The following is a 15,646-nucleotide window of genomic DNA, read 5'->3' as shown; positions in this document are numbered from 1 at the left end:
CCCAGGACAATATAGTGTTCTTCTTGGCAACAATTTATAAGGTTATTCCATAATTTTATTCTATTGTTTCATTTATATCACACTTCTATATTTTAGAATTTTTAGCGCCTCTTTCATCAGTTTCACCCATAGAAGACGTTAGTTTAGGCAGTCGAAAGCTTGGGTTTTTTTTTTAACATTTTTAGCCAGAGAACGTTTTAAATCTTATTACGAGTAGCTAATCATTAAGCGCTAGAGCCCTCATTTGATCTCTCGTTTGCTTGAAAGCAGTATTGGAGTTAGCAAAACGGAATCATTTTTCTTCGAAAAATGATTTCTTTGCAAGCCAACTGTATACTACTTTCTATTTTAAGGCAATATTTTATGGAAATATTTTATGGAAATATTTCATGGAAAAGTATATGTTTTTTATATTTTTGGAAAAATATGTTTATATATATATATATATATATATATATATATATATATATATATATATATATATATATATATTTGGAAACCTATGTGTATTTTCAGTGTGGATGTGCGTTTAAAATGATTGCATGACATTTTAAAAACTGCTTTGCTATCTGATTGTGACATTTGATGTTGCGTAACATTTCTCAGAAAAACGGGAAGTTGATCAGTGATGTCATATTTGAGGGACTTTCCCGCTGAAATGAGTCATCAAATCAGCAGCCTAGTGGTCTCAGACCTGATGAAACACGTGCTGCGAGTTTTGGACGACTTCAAAAACATTTCACACAAAGCGTGATCCTTTAGAATCTAAACAGTGGTTCAAATCGTTGTTGTAGGGAAATATTAGCATGCAAGAAAAACAAGCCATGACGATAATTAATAGTCATAAGTCACCTGCAGGGTGTTTATATCTGATAAAACACCGCATGCTAATAAGGAGGAGGTCTTATCCATGTAAAGTCATTGCACGTGATGAATTATCGACCGTTTGATAGGTTAGTGGGCTTATGAATTATTAATGAGTGTTTGAACAATGTCTACGGAGGCGAATCAGACAGACATATATAGTCGGTTTTCATAGAATCCTACATAAATTGTCCCGATACTAAACGCGGAACTTCTTATCACAGCTATTTTTTGAACTGCCTTCCTCGGTGGAAATGTCCAAGTTAGGGCTTTTAAGGGCAGGATTCTCAGCAATCCTTGGCAGAGAAGTGGTACTACAGGAAGGTGGAGCGACGTTTTCAATCGATGATGTTTTAAAACAAACACACGTGATGAAACCGCTGGGATTCAGACCGCCTTCCCCAAAACCTGTACATGAGACGTTTCCAATTTTTGTGAGAGGCTTGTTTGGATCTGGGATTGGCTTCCCTAGTAATACACTCACTTTACAGGTGACAGAGGGGCATTCTGTATTTGAAATGAAACTTCAAATTCAGGAAAAATTAGAGATAGCACTGGAGCAGTTTGACCTAATATTGGGTAATAAGTGTCTTGATGACGATCGAACTGTGGAAGACCACGGATTACAGCCCCGAAGCACCATTTACTTGGTGCTTCGCCTTAAGGGAGGTGGAGGTCCGTTCACAATAAACGAAGAGTACCTTGCTCCTGAGTTCGATTACGACTTCACTGATGTCAAAGATGATGGTCAACGATACATGAGAGGGGGGTTCGAGTACAAGCGACCGTACGGTTGGAAGCGATTTGGGCTCAGGGCTCTTGGAAGGTACGAAAACGACGATTGGCTTGGCCCTAATGGTTTCCGGACGAGCCAAGCAAGAGGAGAATGGCCTGTGTCTTATTACGGAACGAATATGAGCAGCGCAGAGATGATCGTGAAGGAAGGCTATAAACCCGGGCCAGCAACTAAGTTTGGTGTCGGCATCTACACAAATCCAAGCCTTGAAATGGTTGAAAGGTTGTATGCGCAGGAATTCACTTACGACCGGAAAAGGTACAAAATTGCTTTACAGAATCGAGTTAATCCTGATCTTAATGGTCACCTTAAAATCATCAGTGCTTCGGATACTGGAGTAGAAGCTGACTACTGGTTGTCTCCAAAAGATAATAATGATGTGCGCCCATATGGACTTCTCATCCGTGAAGTCCGACAGACCGAACAAACAGACCAGACATACTCCTTGATGTGAGTGCACGCATGTAGTGGGAGAGAGAGAGCCAGGATAAGATTCAAATTTCCGCTTTACATACGGTTCCAGATTACACATTTAGACTTTGCCACTTCGAGAGACACCATAAAATTCAACCGCCATCTGTTAGGTTTTCATGTACCCAAGCGCAATCTTAGTTTCCCAATGGATAAGAAATTGATAATTTCACTCTATGATCTATGTTGTTACGGTTATAGATCTTTTTCTGTATCCGCGCCAACTCTTTGGAACTCCTTAGCTTTCCGAAGAATATACGATTACGTGAGCCCTTAGATTGTTTTAAAAAACAGTTAAAGACGCAACTTTTTTGGAAAGGCGCACATTAATTTTGTATAGCTTTAATACTTAATGTTGTAGTATTTTATTATGTAGAATTAGAATATTAAAAATTTCTTTAAAAACTCCGACATTAGACTATTTTAAGAATTAACTCGTAAGAAAATTGTCATAGGTTTTACATTGTTGTTAAGTGTACTTTGTAAAGCGCCTTTGGACATGAAACTATTCTTAATTTAAAGTACAAGAGCGAACTCACAGCTTAACTATTATTTTTAACTATTATTTTCTTGAAGGACAAATGTCCGAGGAAATAACCGCTATTGATCATCAACACAAAGAAATGTAGTCGCTATATGGAAACTAAACCAGAAGTTTTGGTTGCCATGAAATGTTACACGTAGTCGGATTGGAGATTGTATCAGTCGGAATTTTGAGCCCTGCGAAAGTATTGTATTTGACAGTACATGAATGATGGCATGAAATATTCTTAATGTAAAGTACAAGAGCGAATAAAGTTGCTGTTGTTGTTGTTGTAATGCTCCAATAATTATCCAATGTTTTGCTTGCTTGGTTGTTCTTGCCTCCCCTATAAATTTTACGTTGTATTACGTTGCATAAGAATAAATGTGTGAAAAGGGTTTTGAAATTTCTTGTTTCTTTTTTTCTTGTTTTTTTTTTTCCAGTTGCGGGTGAGATTAGAAAAGGGGATCCATGATCAAAATTCTTCTACATCTAAACTCTCTCTATATATTTCCAAGGGTCTTGATAATAGCAGGCAAGTCAAGAAATTAAAGAAAAGGCTTTGCTTCATTTTGTTGTCACAATTAGCATTTTTCTACTTATAAATTCAACTTCCAACACTTCGTACATTAGTCAACTGAAGATTACAGTTGGTTCTGTCGAAACATGTCTTCGAAACTTTTGTCACTTTCTTTATATGTACATGTATGTAGTATATTTTTTGTAATCATTCATATTGGCAATCTGTATTTAGTTCTTATATTATTAACCGAGCAGGAGGTCTGTATGGGAGAATCTTGACCGAGGTCGTGAGTACAGACCGAACGCAGTGAGGTCTGTACACACGACCGAGGTCAAGATTCTCCCATACAGACCGACTTAGCTCGGTTAATAAGATGTTTATTATATGGCAAAGAAGAAAACTTTAATTCGTTTAATGTAACTGGTTTGTACTAGCTGACATTTTGCTTGCGAACGGCGATGAGCTTCACTTAAACCTGCCGAAATTTGCTCGTCCTCTCTACTTTTTTTTTTGTCATCAGGCTTTTTGGCACTTCCACAAATGATTGAGAAGAAAATAAAAGAAAATGGTGGACATTTTTGTATTTTAGTTTGCTACTTTTTCAACGCAAAATGAAACCGGTCTAGATGCCGGTCTAGATGGGAAAATCTAGACCGCGGTCAATATCGATTTCAGCCAATCAAATTCGTGAATTCGGTAGTTCCCAGTCCTTGTGAGACACAGCCACATAATAATTACATGTAATGCATATGTGTGTAAATTGCCTATAATTACAAAACAATTCAGGCTTGGACAAAAGAGCTAGAAGTGCTAAAAATTCTATTCAATTTTCAATTTACCGACAATTTTTTTTTTGCTGTCGTAACATCAAGTTACACTAATGATGGCTGGTATTTCTTTTGGAAGAGTAGAGAAACAGTTGGTGTAAATTTCTATTTTTTGTGCGTATTTTGTTTAGATTTATGTTATTTGCATGTACTGTTTTGTTACTTTATTTGCTATAATTTTAAGCTATAATTTGTAGTACTTTGCTTTTTTAGGCAAGAAATGATTTAATAAAGTGTATTATCGCTTGTCTCACGATGAAGTCACTTGAGATGTAGATCGCGACGTTTCGACTGCTTAGTGCAAGTCTCCTTCAGGCGATAAGGTCCATAGAAAAATCGGGAAAACAGGGAGATCTATGCAGGAGAGGATCAAAGAACACAACAGGGATATACGACTCGCCCGTACCCAGACCTCCGCCGTTTCCGAACACGCCCGCGAGACCGTCCACTATCCTATCTGGAATGAGGTCAAGTTTATTGATCGAGATCCTCACTGGTACACACGTAGGGTCAAGGAAGCTATTCACGTAAGACTTCACCCTAATAACATCAACAGGGAGAGTGGAATTGAAATTCCTGAAGCATGGATGCCCACGATCAAAATGCACAACAACAGGAGAACGGTACAACAGCGGACCACTGAGGGAACAGCTACTCGCCGGAACAATGGAACAATCAGAGGATCGAAATGCACCAATCACAGCCGACCTTTGTGATATAAATAATACCGTGCAATCAGTCGACCTTATCGCCCGAAGAAGAGTAGCAGAAAGCAGTCGAAACGTCGCGATCTACATCTAAAGTGACTACATCGTAAGACAAACGATAATACGCTTTATTATTGCATCTACCACGATGAATAACAACCACCTTTTCCTCAACAAGAAATGATTTCAAAGCAGAAAAAGACCCAGAAGTACATCTAATCACTTCAGTTGGGAAAACCATGGAAGACGGATGAGGTAGACGACAAAGTTACTTACATTTTTGCACCAAAGAATCTCCCTGAATCAGGATCAACATTTCACTGTGTAACTTATAACACATCATCACGTTTATTAGCCTCTTACGTCACCAAGCTGTACAAACCTGTCGAAATTCCATGCGCAAGGGTTATCTCCTGTGCAACAAACGTTGTAGGAACTAAACTTGTGTACATGCTTCTGTTTCCCAAAGCAGAACCACAGGAAGCTCATGTATCATTTGTCATCATCAATTTTGAACCTGAAGTGAGCGTGAGCAAGAATTACGTTCACATCAGGCTCAGCAATGACGATTATGTTAAAGTGCCTTTGAAATAAAAAAATAATTGCTGCTTATTTGAAAGGCTTCTCAAAGTAAAGACGAATGACGTTTTCTTTTTGGAATATCTTTTTTCGTTTTAGAGATAATCACGTTTTTGTATATATAGTGATGACGTCACAAATTGTTCCACTTAAACAATAAAATGCCGAATCAGGAATATCTCCAGAAATATTGTAGCAGTGTTCTTCAAACTTGGCACCAGAAATGTAAATCACAAAAGAAACAGAATGAAACCTACAATGTTGTTGCCATGACAACACTCTTGGTTCTAGTCTCTTTGTGTGAAAAACCAAATATCTCCATTTGCTACCTTTTAAAGTGAGACAGAGGTCTTGCTCGGAACACACATGGTTCCCATACTGTCTCATACTCTCCCCATTAGATTGTTGGGAGTGGATGATCCTTGTTTAAGATAAAATCTGGGAATTTTAGTCTCAATTAAAACAGGACCAGTGGCATAACTGTTGTCATTGCAATGGCATGATGGGTGTCATTCTGTTTCTTTTGTGATGTACATTTCTGGTGCTAAGTTTAAAGAACACTGCTTTAATATTTCTAGAGTTATTCTCAATTGAGTGTTATACTGTTTTAGTGGAACCACCTATGACGTCATCACCTTCCTCATTTGCATAATACAAAAACGTAAATATCTCTAAAACGAAAAAAGATATTCCAAAAAGGAAAACGCCATTCTTTTTTTACTTTAAATAGCCTTTCAAATAAGCATTAATTATTTTTTATTTCATAGGCACTTTAAGTGTTTGTATGGGATACATGCTCCTTTGGCATCTTGCAAGTCATAGATGCTACGGCAAGTGAATATATTGTGACCAATGTAAATAGCACTTTAACTGCAGTTTCCATGACAACAGGAAATGAAGTCATAGTAGAGACTGAGGATGGGCGGATGGGTTGCCATCTTAGGTTTAAGAAAGGCCAGATCCCTCCTACAAAATATACATCCAAAGTACAAGTCACAAGTACATGCAAGGGGCTGCAAGTGTTACTGTATGCCAGAAGGTCCAATTCAGCAATTTTGTTACAAGTAAGAGATGAGAACAATAAAGAACAACGTATTAGAACATGGAAAGCCTTTCAGAAATGGACACATGTTGACAAGCGGGATGATGAAAGAACTCCTGCTGCTTTACAGACAATGAAGCAACTTACTTGGACTTTTGATGGGCATTGTGATGTGCACGTTCAGTGCTTCATGGAATTGTTGGTTTTTGATTTGATTGACGACGCTATTCAACTGGTTGATGGTGCATTTCCCAATGAGCAAAGACAAATGTTCCATGCTGAAAACATTCAAATTCCATTTTTAAGAAAGACCTTGCAGTACTCAGAGGATACTGATGACAAGAGTGTGTCTGCTCATTCTGACAGAGAGACAAATTTATCAGCACAGTGGGAATAAACTAGATTTAGAATGTTATCCAACTTAAATTTGTGCTGAGGAAAGAATGGACAAATGACCAAAGAATTATATATGTGATACAACAACAAAGAGTGTATTTGTATATACAAGGCTTAAGTCTGTCCAAAAAAGTTTTGATTATTAAATCTGATACCAGTTTTGAAGAAAGATATAGATTGAAATAATATGATAAATGAAGCAATGAGGTAGGGTAGTCTTTTTGTTGACAGCTACCCAGCTTTTTGAATAATTTGTTATAAAAGGGTTATTCTATCCTTAAAGGGTGTTTTCACAATGAAGACACAGAAATTAGGACCCACTGGACTAAACAAAGACTTTTAAACTAAAGCGGTGACCTTCTAGACTGCTTGACTGCTTGGAATAAAACCAAATACAACCGAGAGACTAATATATACTATAGTAGCATCTACTGGTAGCATTTTGCATGACCTTACTTGGTAATAATATGGCATAATAGGGGAATTGTAAAGGAACATATAAGAAGGAACATAAATAATTTATTCTGTTTGTTCTTATCAGCAAAATTGACTCTTTAGGGGCTAATCTTGTAGCATCTGTCTAATTTTCTTCAAACCACTGTAATTTTCTTGGGAGAGGTTGTTTCTTCTTGATATTGTGGTCAAGTGAACAGAAGTGAAGAAAGAAGCAATCATAGATGCCCAGTGCATCCATGAGCTATTTTGTGTTTGGCACTGGGTCATTGTAATTACTATGTGCTCCCTTAGTTCTCTGAGGTTCACTTGCCATTGATTTGAAGTACCGGTAATGGTAGAGCATTTTAAGCTCAGCTGCCGCTGGCTCAGAGGTCAAGGTGCTCTTGCTTTAGCATAAGGTGGCCAGTATGGGATGCTAGTCCAGTGCTGGTAACTCCCCAGGTTTTCAGGTTGCCCCAATGATTCGCCAGTAATCATTTGGGCTTTACGTGGGATTTTACAATAGGCCCTTTGCAGCTAAGCCATCACGTGACCTATTTTTCATAAAATTATGGCCTATAACTTAATGAATGCCAGAAATGGAAAAAGCATGTTGAAAATATCAAAATGGCCAAGTTTGAGGCCCCCTTCATTAAAGAAGGAGATTTCATGATGGTCTGAATTTTTAAAAGAATAAGAAGATTTGTATGGAAAATGTTGCTGGAGAGCAAGGCCTTGCTCCCCAGCAACATTTTAATACAAATCCTCTAAACTTTCCGAAAATTCAAACTGTCGTATAAACTTACTCTTTAATTCCAGGGGCCTCAAACTTAGCCTTTAAGGTATTTTCAATGCGCTCTTTCCATTTCTGGCAGTCTTTAAGTTATAGCCCATAATATAAAATTTTTCTAAGAAAAATTTGGTCACGTGACCCCAGCTGCAAAGGGCCTGTTGAGGGAAATTTTCCAAGGGCCTGGTTCGAGGATACCCAGCTCCCCAGGCGATATTCACGGCTAACATGGCGGAAGGAACCTCGACGAAATTTCCGAATGTTCCTGATGTGGACATTGATGCTAATGGACGTTTCAAATACATTCTTATCAAAGTGATGGATAAAACACCGGGTGGTGCTTTCAAATACATAGTAAGAGGATTCGACTGGGCGGATTACCACGGTACGTTGAGTGACAGATCACTGTAATGTTGAACTTCTGTTGATGTTGCAGACTGTTGGGGGTTCACTAATCACTCGATTGGGTTTGTATATTTTCTCTCCAAGAAATGCATTGCCTTGCTAAGCTGAGTTACATGAACTGTGTAGTAACATCGGTAAGATCGAAGGCGGGCTGGTTTTTCTCAACCTGTATCTTAATTAGAGAAAACAACTGACACTGGACTCAAATCTATCACCCACCCCTCTTCAGCTATGTATACCTGCCAACTCTCACGCATTATGGTGAGTCTCACGCCTGCGGATCTAAAATTGTGATCTGACGCACTCAGACCAATTTCTCACGCCTAACTGACAATAGCGAGTGTAATTGCTTAAAAACCGATTAAATAAAAATTTAATTTTTTTTCGGCGTAAAACAGTTGGTGAGTACAGCAAAAAAGTGTCTTCAAGCTCACTCCGTTACGCGTACTGAGTTCGCGACACCAACTCGTGTTCAGATTGTGTGACGTGACACATTTCCGGTTTACTTTGTCATGGTTAATCGATAATAGGAAATCTTCGGCAATCTTCAGAAGTCGGCAGAAATCTTCGGCAATCTTGGGAAGTTGGCGGAAATCTTCGGCAATCTTCAGGAGGCCGTCAGTAAATCTTCGGAAGAGACAAAAACTCTCACGCATTTTACTGAAAAAAAGTTGGCAGGTATAGCTATGTCAAAATTCACTGCCAGTCTCTACCCGAAAAGATCATTATTTTCAAACATCATTTTATCCAGAAGAGTAAACAAGGTGCTGACATTTCACACCCTAAGAAACATTCATCTAATACATACCGTTAAACCATTAGTAAGTATTAACCCAGTTGCCTGGGTGGCTTCAGCCAACAATACGGTCCATATGTTGAGAAGGAAGAGAAGGGTAGAAGACTGAGGGGAGGAGAGGAAGTTGAAGAGCCCACAAACCTGAAATAGTCATCTGCCTTACCCATGAGAGTGAGTGGTGACGTGAGAGCCAGAGAGGGAGGGTGAGAGGTGGAATGCATATCAGAATGGGTCAGTAGAGAAAAAAAAAAAAATTAAACCAAAATAGCATACATAACACATAATTTAAAACATAGGCACGCAAGGCGTGCAAGAGTTATTTTTTTGTGAACTATAAGTCTCGGAGATAGGAGCATTAATGGAACTGTTTACAGTAATGATTTGGTTGATTTGACAATTTTTTTTGGTTGCGATGTACAGCAAGAAAGAAACTGGGAGTTTATGATCTACATACGATGTTACATCGGTAATGGTAAGATAACTAAATAGTAAGCCATAAAATGTTTGACTGAACGAACTACAGTAATCTGACACGTCTCCACATTAATGTAGATACCATCTTATTTTCTAACAGGCAATTTTATTCGTTCTTTGATACAACCCACACTGTGATTGGTCTGACACGCGCACATGCATAACTCCCTCACTCACCGATCACGTAGCCCTTCCCCCGGGGGGGGGGGGGGACTCCCTTATATGGGCTATATAGGTCTGTGCGGACCCGAAGGGTATGGTTTTTCAGCCGTTTTGGTCATAAATAGGGTATCGATTTTAGCTGATTTTGGCCATTTTGGTCATAAATAGGGTATGGTTTTTGTCCTTTAGCCTTGATATGGGTATGTTTTAAGAAGAAGCCACTTTTTCATCATTATCGAAAAGAAAATCAATAAAAGCCCTTCACAAATTTATATGTTTACGGTAATTTAACATTGGTTTGAACTAGGGAGCTAATTGTAACGCAGGTCTGAAACAGGGTTTTGATTTGAGGGTCAGGTCGTAAATAGGGTTTCGAATTTTTGGTCAGGTCATAAATAGGGTAAGGAATATCGCAGATTTTAGTCATAAATACGGTGAGGGTTTTGGGAAGCGGGCCGCACACCCCCAACCAATTTTTCTGGGAGTACCCCCTCGGGAGCCCTTCCAGCCCCCAAGAGGAATTTTTGCTCAAAAATACTTAAGTTAAGAGAACTTTTCGCATTTTATACGAGTAGTAAGTTTACCCTTTTTACACAACACAACGCAACAGCACTACTTCACCGAAAATTTAAAGAAAGAGAAAAAACCTCTCTGACACGTTGAAAGTCTGATTTAATTCAATTGCACTTTAACTTGGTGCCACACAGTCTTCAAAGAACATTTGAACAGTTTTCATACTTTTTACCTTTAAAAATATCGGACTGAAAAGAATGTCATAAAATGCCCATCAAATAAAAATATTAAACTGCTACTGCAGAGACGTAAAAACACTCTAGAAATGAAATCTTTTTTGTTTGTCAGCTCTAATTGAATTTACTCCCATATGAAAAACAAGTGTCGAGTTACCATTTGAAACTAAAAATAGCAAACATCTCGTAGGAACAAGTGGCGACGATTCGTCAGCTCTAATTGAATTTACTACCTTGTGAAAAACAAGAGTGTCAAATTACCCGTTGTAACTAAAAAATAAAAATATCTCGTTATATTTGCATGCAATAAGAGCAAAACAATCGTTACCTGCACTTACTATTGTAAACGTTAGAACTGCTTCAAATCTAAATAGTCTCGTCTCCTCTAAAACATGTCCTAAGAACTAGAACCGACAATTCGTGACCTCTAATTGAATTAACTCCTTGTGAAAAACAAGAGTATCGAGTTACCCTTTGTAATTAAAAATAAAATTATCTTGTGCCATTTGCCTACTACTCATGGACTGTTTCAAAACTCAAGACTCATCTCGTTCATAACTAGCCCCCATTACACTGAAAATTATGCACTCTAAAACAACCCAATGTACGTATGTAACTGTCACACTCCCCTCCAAACCGGACTAAAAATCAAGAAACGGCAACATACACGTCTCTCTTTATTTTTCAATTACCAAAGTCCTTGTGTTTATACATACCTTGTGTTTCTCACGCACCATTTACCTTTACAACAAGGAATTTGATTGGCTGTTCATAGTAGATCCAATCTGATTGGTGTGACATACATACATCTCTCACTCACTCACTCACTCACTCACCCATTGACCCGTCCATAACATACCCGACGCGCCGACTAAGAGGTATTTTTTTTACAAAAAAATAACTCAAAAATTAAGTAGCAGTAGAGCAAGTTAACACTAATAATCGAGAACAAAATGGGAAAAGAGAAACTCATACTAATACTAATTAAAGAGCAAGTACTAATTAAAGAGTGAGAGATACTCAAAAAGCCATCAAAAAGTTGTCAAAAACTAATGAAAAACTTTCCTCAAGTTGACAATTGTAAGGAGCGTAGCCCTGTAAGCATTTTCTTCATATTACATAATAAACTACCTTGATACTAACTTAGCTCGCTGGGGAGCATTGGCCCTTGGTTATTTTGTACCCATAGGGAGCCTTGCACTCAGTCCATACTGCTACAACCCAATGGGCCTATATATCTCCCCAGTACAGCCCTTGTGCTTGGTTAGTACAGTAGGTTAATATTCGTAGCTAACCCTTTGTATTGGAGAAACCAAGTGTATGGTGATAACATTTTTGCTTAAATATCCCTTCAGCTGACATATATGATAAAGTTGAGGCTGAAATTGAAAGTCTGGGATTGAAAAGTGAGTGTGTTGGTGGAGGACGAATACAACATGACAGAATTGACAAAAAAATCCTTGTGTATGGCTACTCCATGGTAAGCTAAACATGTTTTTTTTGTTGTACACTGATGACTTCCTTCTTTAGAAAAATGGAAATCAAGAGGATTAACACTCTATGGAAAAGTACTAATAATTAAATCTTTGGGGTTGTCTGACTTAATATACTCAATTTCAAATGTTAACGTCCCTAAGGAAATAGTGCCAATGGCAAAAGATAAAATGTTTCGTTTCCTTTGGAAAAATAAGAAGGACAAAATAAAACGGACCAGTATGTACCAAGACCTTTCTACAGGGGGCTTACGGATGGTTGACATTAAACTTACAATAAAATCACTCAGACTTGCATGGATCAAAAGACTTCTCTTTAGAGATAACTGCAATTGGAAAGTAGTACCGAACTATTTTTTTAACAAACACGGAGGTCTCAATTTCCTGCTTCAATGTAACTACAATGTCAAATATTTAAGGCACATTCCAACATTCTATAGAGACATACTTATTACATTTGATGAAATCAAGAATCTGTACAATTATGATCAAGGAACTGACACCATTCTCTTTGATAACAAAGAAATCTTGGTTGATGGGAAACCGCTACTTATAAGGGAATGGTTTATCAAGGGTATACACATGATCCAACAGCTTTTTAATGAAAATGGTCAATACCTAACTTTTCAAGAATTTCAAGCTAAATATCATTGTGACACAAACTTTCTCCAGTTCTATCAAATCTTGAGTGCAATTCCTGTGAGCTTGAAGAACAGAGCACAAGTCCTAGGGCAAAATTTGATCTTTCATTATAGAGAAAACTGGAAATTTTTTTTACTGAATGAAACTAGTCAAATCAATTTTGAAACGTATAGGGCAAGAGACTATTATTGCCTACTTCTCGCTAAGAAACACCAATCACCTCATACTGGCCCGGAAAGATGGAAAAGAGATATTTCAATAGACACAGAGAATTGGACAGATGTTTTTAAAATGGCTTCAAAAACATGCAAAGGAAATAAGTTGAAAGAATTTCAATTCAAATTTATTCATAGGATTGTCATTACAAAGAAAGAACTCTTCAGATATGGGATAAATACAGACAGTGACTGCATCTACTGTGGTGAGCCAGACTCCATAAATCACACCTTTATCATTGATCCTAGCAGTATGCAGGACACCTGTCATATATGAACTCAGTTAAATGGCCTTGCTCTCCATGAGTTCTCATAGCTTAGTGGATAGAGTGCCCGCCCGGTGTTCGGGAGGTCATGGGTTCAATTCCTGTCGGGGACTCAGAATTTTTCTTTGTCCCACGCTCGTGTCATGTTGATTAATTCACCTTCACATTTCATTACCGAGCTTAAAATTCACCATCTTTATTAACTTATCAACACTCAGGATAGTTCAAACTTTAAACTTTAAACAGTAGTGCTAAGAAAACAGTTAAATTTTAAAAGCGCAGTTATAAGATCTAACAGATCTTCTTGTTTGTAATTTGTGACACATGTAATTTGTTAAAGACGTGTTACTTTAAATAAATGAATAAATAAATAAATAATAATAATAATAATGATGATAATAATAAAAATTAGTTTAAAAAAAGAACACCCAGATTTAAAAAAGCAATTCTCTTAACTAACTTTTAGATGGGTTACAGCTACTATAAATAGAGTGTGTATCCTCTTGTCAGTATCCTTAACTATAAACACGTCACCATTTTGGAAAGCTCTAGTGCACGTATAATAATATAAGTATGTAACTGGAAATGTTTGTTTCAGACTTAAACTGCAGGATTTAGAGTAGCAAGAACAGGATGTTCTTTTGGAGCTCACAAAACTCACATGACTGCTTCTCCTGAAAGAAAAATAAATTAAGTATTAGAGGGACAGAAGTTACTGAACTGATGACTTGAATGTTTTGACCATTAAACACTTCATATGAAAGAATTATCGTGTAGTTAAACAGTAACAAATAAATGTTAACAGTCTGAGTGACAAATTTGCAGTTCACTGCTTAGATGTCCCTTTTCAGAGAAGTAGCATGAACAGAGGTACAGGACTGTTTCTGACAAACCTGTAGACCATTCAGTTGCTTCAGATGAATTAACTAATTGTGTTCACCTTGCCGTTAAATTTATTTGGGGTATAACACATTCCTAAAATTATTATTATTTTTGTTTTCAGGGGTTTGGTCGAGCAGATCACTCTATCACAGTGGAAAAACTGAAGAATGTCTATCCAGACTACCAAAGTATAACATTTTCTAATGAAGGTTACTAGGATCCAACTTGAGAAATGATAACAGAAGTCTAGTGAATAAATTTATTTATTATTAGATACAGCACATTCAGCATGGGATTTTTGAGTCACTGCACCAAGATCTTGACCAGTGAGCTGTGGATGCCTATACACATGATGAAACAGTCAATCATGTGTCATTTCACTGTTTTATTGTGAGAAATACATGATTGTATCGTTGCTTTCTAGAAGCCTTTCTGAAGTTGTAAACAACTATGAGTTAATGTGACATTTTATTTCATATGGCTCAGGATTCGAATTGCTTTTAAACAGAAAACAATTGAAAGGCTCAAATGAAGAATTGGCTATAGTCATCCAAGGGGTGGTCATGGATAATAATGCTATTCAATTGTTAAATCGCTATCAAGTTAATTTAACAAAACAAACTATATACACTATCCGCTGGATGGTGCTTTTTCTGGTGGATACTGTTATCTACCCTTAAGCTTACGTCTATGAATTTCTATTTTAAATATTGTTATAGACAGTTGTAAACAAACCTTCACACCAATAAACTCTTGACAAAATTATTACTAGTCAAAGGATAAAGGTCACTCACTAAAAGTCTACTTCACAGCGAATAGCAGCTATAGGTATAATGTATGGTACCATTACGGTACATTCAATACAGTTTTAATTTCTTTTCTATCTTAACACACTATGTGTTGGAGACAATAAAGACGAAAATAAGTTCCCCATACTGACTCTATTTCATGGGAGCCATCAGTTCTGCACAATCATTAAGAGTGAATGCCTATAAAAATGGACCTAAATCGCCTATCAATGGCACAGGTCGAAAAATTGATTTCGCTTGTATTTTGTCCATAGATAGGTCCTAGTAAGAATAGAAACGGACCATAGTTAGTTTCTGCTAATACAGCTTTCTTTGGTAGAAATACGCCTAAAACGATTTCGACCCGACTGGGCTCAAAATCTACTTCCGGTTTTGCTGAATTTTCCGAATATTTGATTGCTTCGCGCTCCGCAGAGCAACTACTTGAGAATCTTTCAATGGATTTTATATTCAGTTCAGGTCTTGGTAGTATGACTGAGCGAAAAATAAAATAAATCAAAGTTAGTTTTGAGCCCGAAAAGAGGTAAAACTGAAACGCAAAATTTTACAGTATGTCGCAAGAGAATTATTGCTTAAAAACATCGCCATATTTTTCTATGGGCTATAACTTTAAATACCATAAAAACACTTTCTACGGGTTAAATATACACCCACCTGTTAGGATATCAAAAAATATCTCTGGGCAAATGGTTTCAAGTCGCCCGCCTTGGCCTGTGTTTCTCATAGATTTTGCCCAAAATCCGCCGTTGGAATGTAAGCAATTGCGTGACGCGGATAGCCACTCTCGAGTAAAATATTCG

At 37.3% G+C, this 15,646-nt stretch overlaps 2 protein-coding genes across 3 annotated transcripts; both read left to right on the top strand.

The window, feature by feature from the left end:
• The first annotated feature begins 997 nt into the window (after positions 1-997).
• LOC110064851 (uncharacterized) lies at positions 998-3,060 on the top strand. Its single transcript, XM_020771955.2, has one exon. It carries the CDS (start codon positions 1,119-1,121, stop codon positions 2,112-2,114), a length of 996 nt encoding a protein of 331 aa, XP_020627614.2. The 5' UTR covers positions 998-1,118; the 3' UTR covers positions 2,115-3,060.
• A 5,090-nt stretch (positions 3,061-8,150) lies between these two features.
• On the top strand, positions 8,151-14,970 carry LOC149101595 (14 kDa phosphohistidine phosphatase-like). Of its 2 annotated transcripts, XM_089275629.1 has the most exons (4): positions 8,151-8,338; positions 11,895-12,019; positions 13,028-13,095; positions 14,159-14,970. In XM_089275629.1, exons 1-3 carry the CDS (start codon positions 8,182-8,184, stop codon positions 13,079-13,081), a joined length of 336 nt encoding a protein of 111 aa, XP_089131755.1. In that variant the 5' UTR covers positions 8,151-8,181; the 3' UTR covers positions 13,082-13,095; positions 14,159-14,970. The 2 variants fall into 2 exon arrangements, with proteins under 2 accessions (XP_089131755.1, XP_089131754.1); XM_089275628.1 differs by lacking the exon at positions 13,028-13,095 and having other exon boundaries at positions 8,152-8,338.
• Positions 14,971-15,646: the final 676 nt, after the last annotated feature.

The sequence above is a fragment of the Orbicella faveolata genome, unplaced genomic scaffold, assembly GCF_042242905.1.
Source record: "Orbicella faveolata isolate gen_17 unplaced genomic scaffold, um_ofav_v1 contig_37, whole genome shotgun sequence".
In the NCBI taxonomy this organism is placed as follows: domain Eukaryota; kingdom Metazoa; phylum Cnidaria; class Anthozoa; order Scleractinia; family Merulinidae; genus Orbicella; species Orbicella faveolata.
The sequence above is the reverse complement of the archived record's forward strand: the minus strand, read 5'-3'. Positions and strand labels throughout refer to the sequence as shown.

Bases quoted from the DNA above. Each gene is read 5' to 3' on its own strand.
- LOC110064851 (XM_020771955.2), top strand. From the start codon at position 1,119: ATGTCCAAGTTAGGGCTTTTAAGGGCAGGATTCTCAGCAATCCTTGGC.
- LOC149101595 (XM_089275628.1), top strand. From the start codon at position 8,182: ATGGCGGAAGGAACCTCGACGAAATTTCCGAATGTTCCTGATGTGGAC. The intron at 8,339-11,894 runs GTACGTTGAGTG...ATATCCCTTCAG, and splicing joins CGACTGGGCGGATTACCACG to CTGACATATATGATAAAGTT. The intron at 12,020-14,158 runs GTAAGCTAAACA...TTTTGTTTTCAG, and splicing joins TTGTGTATGGCTACTCCATG to GGGTTTGGTCGAGCAGATCA.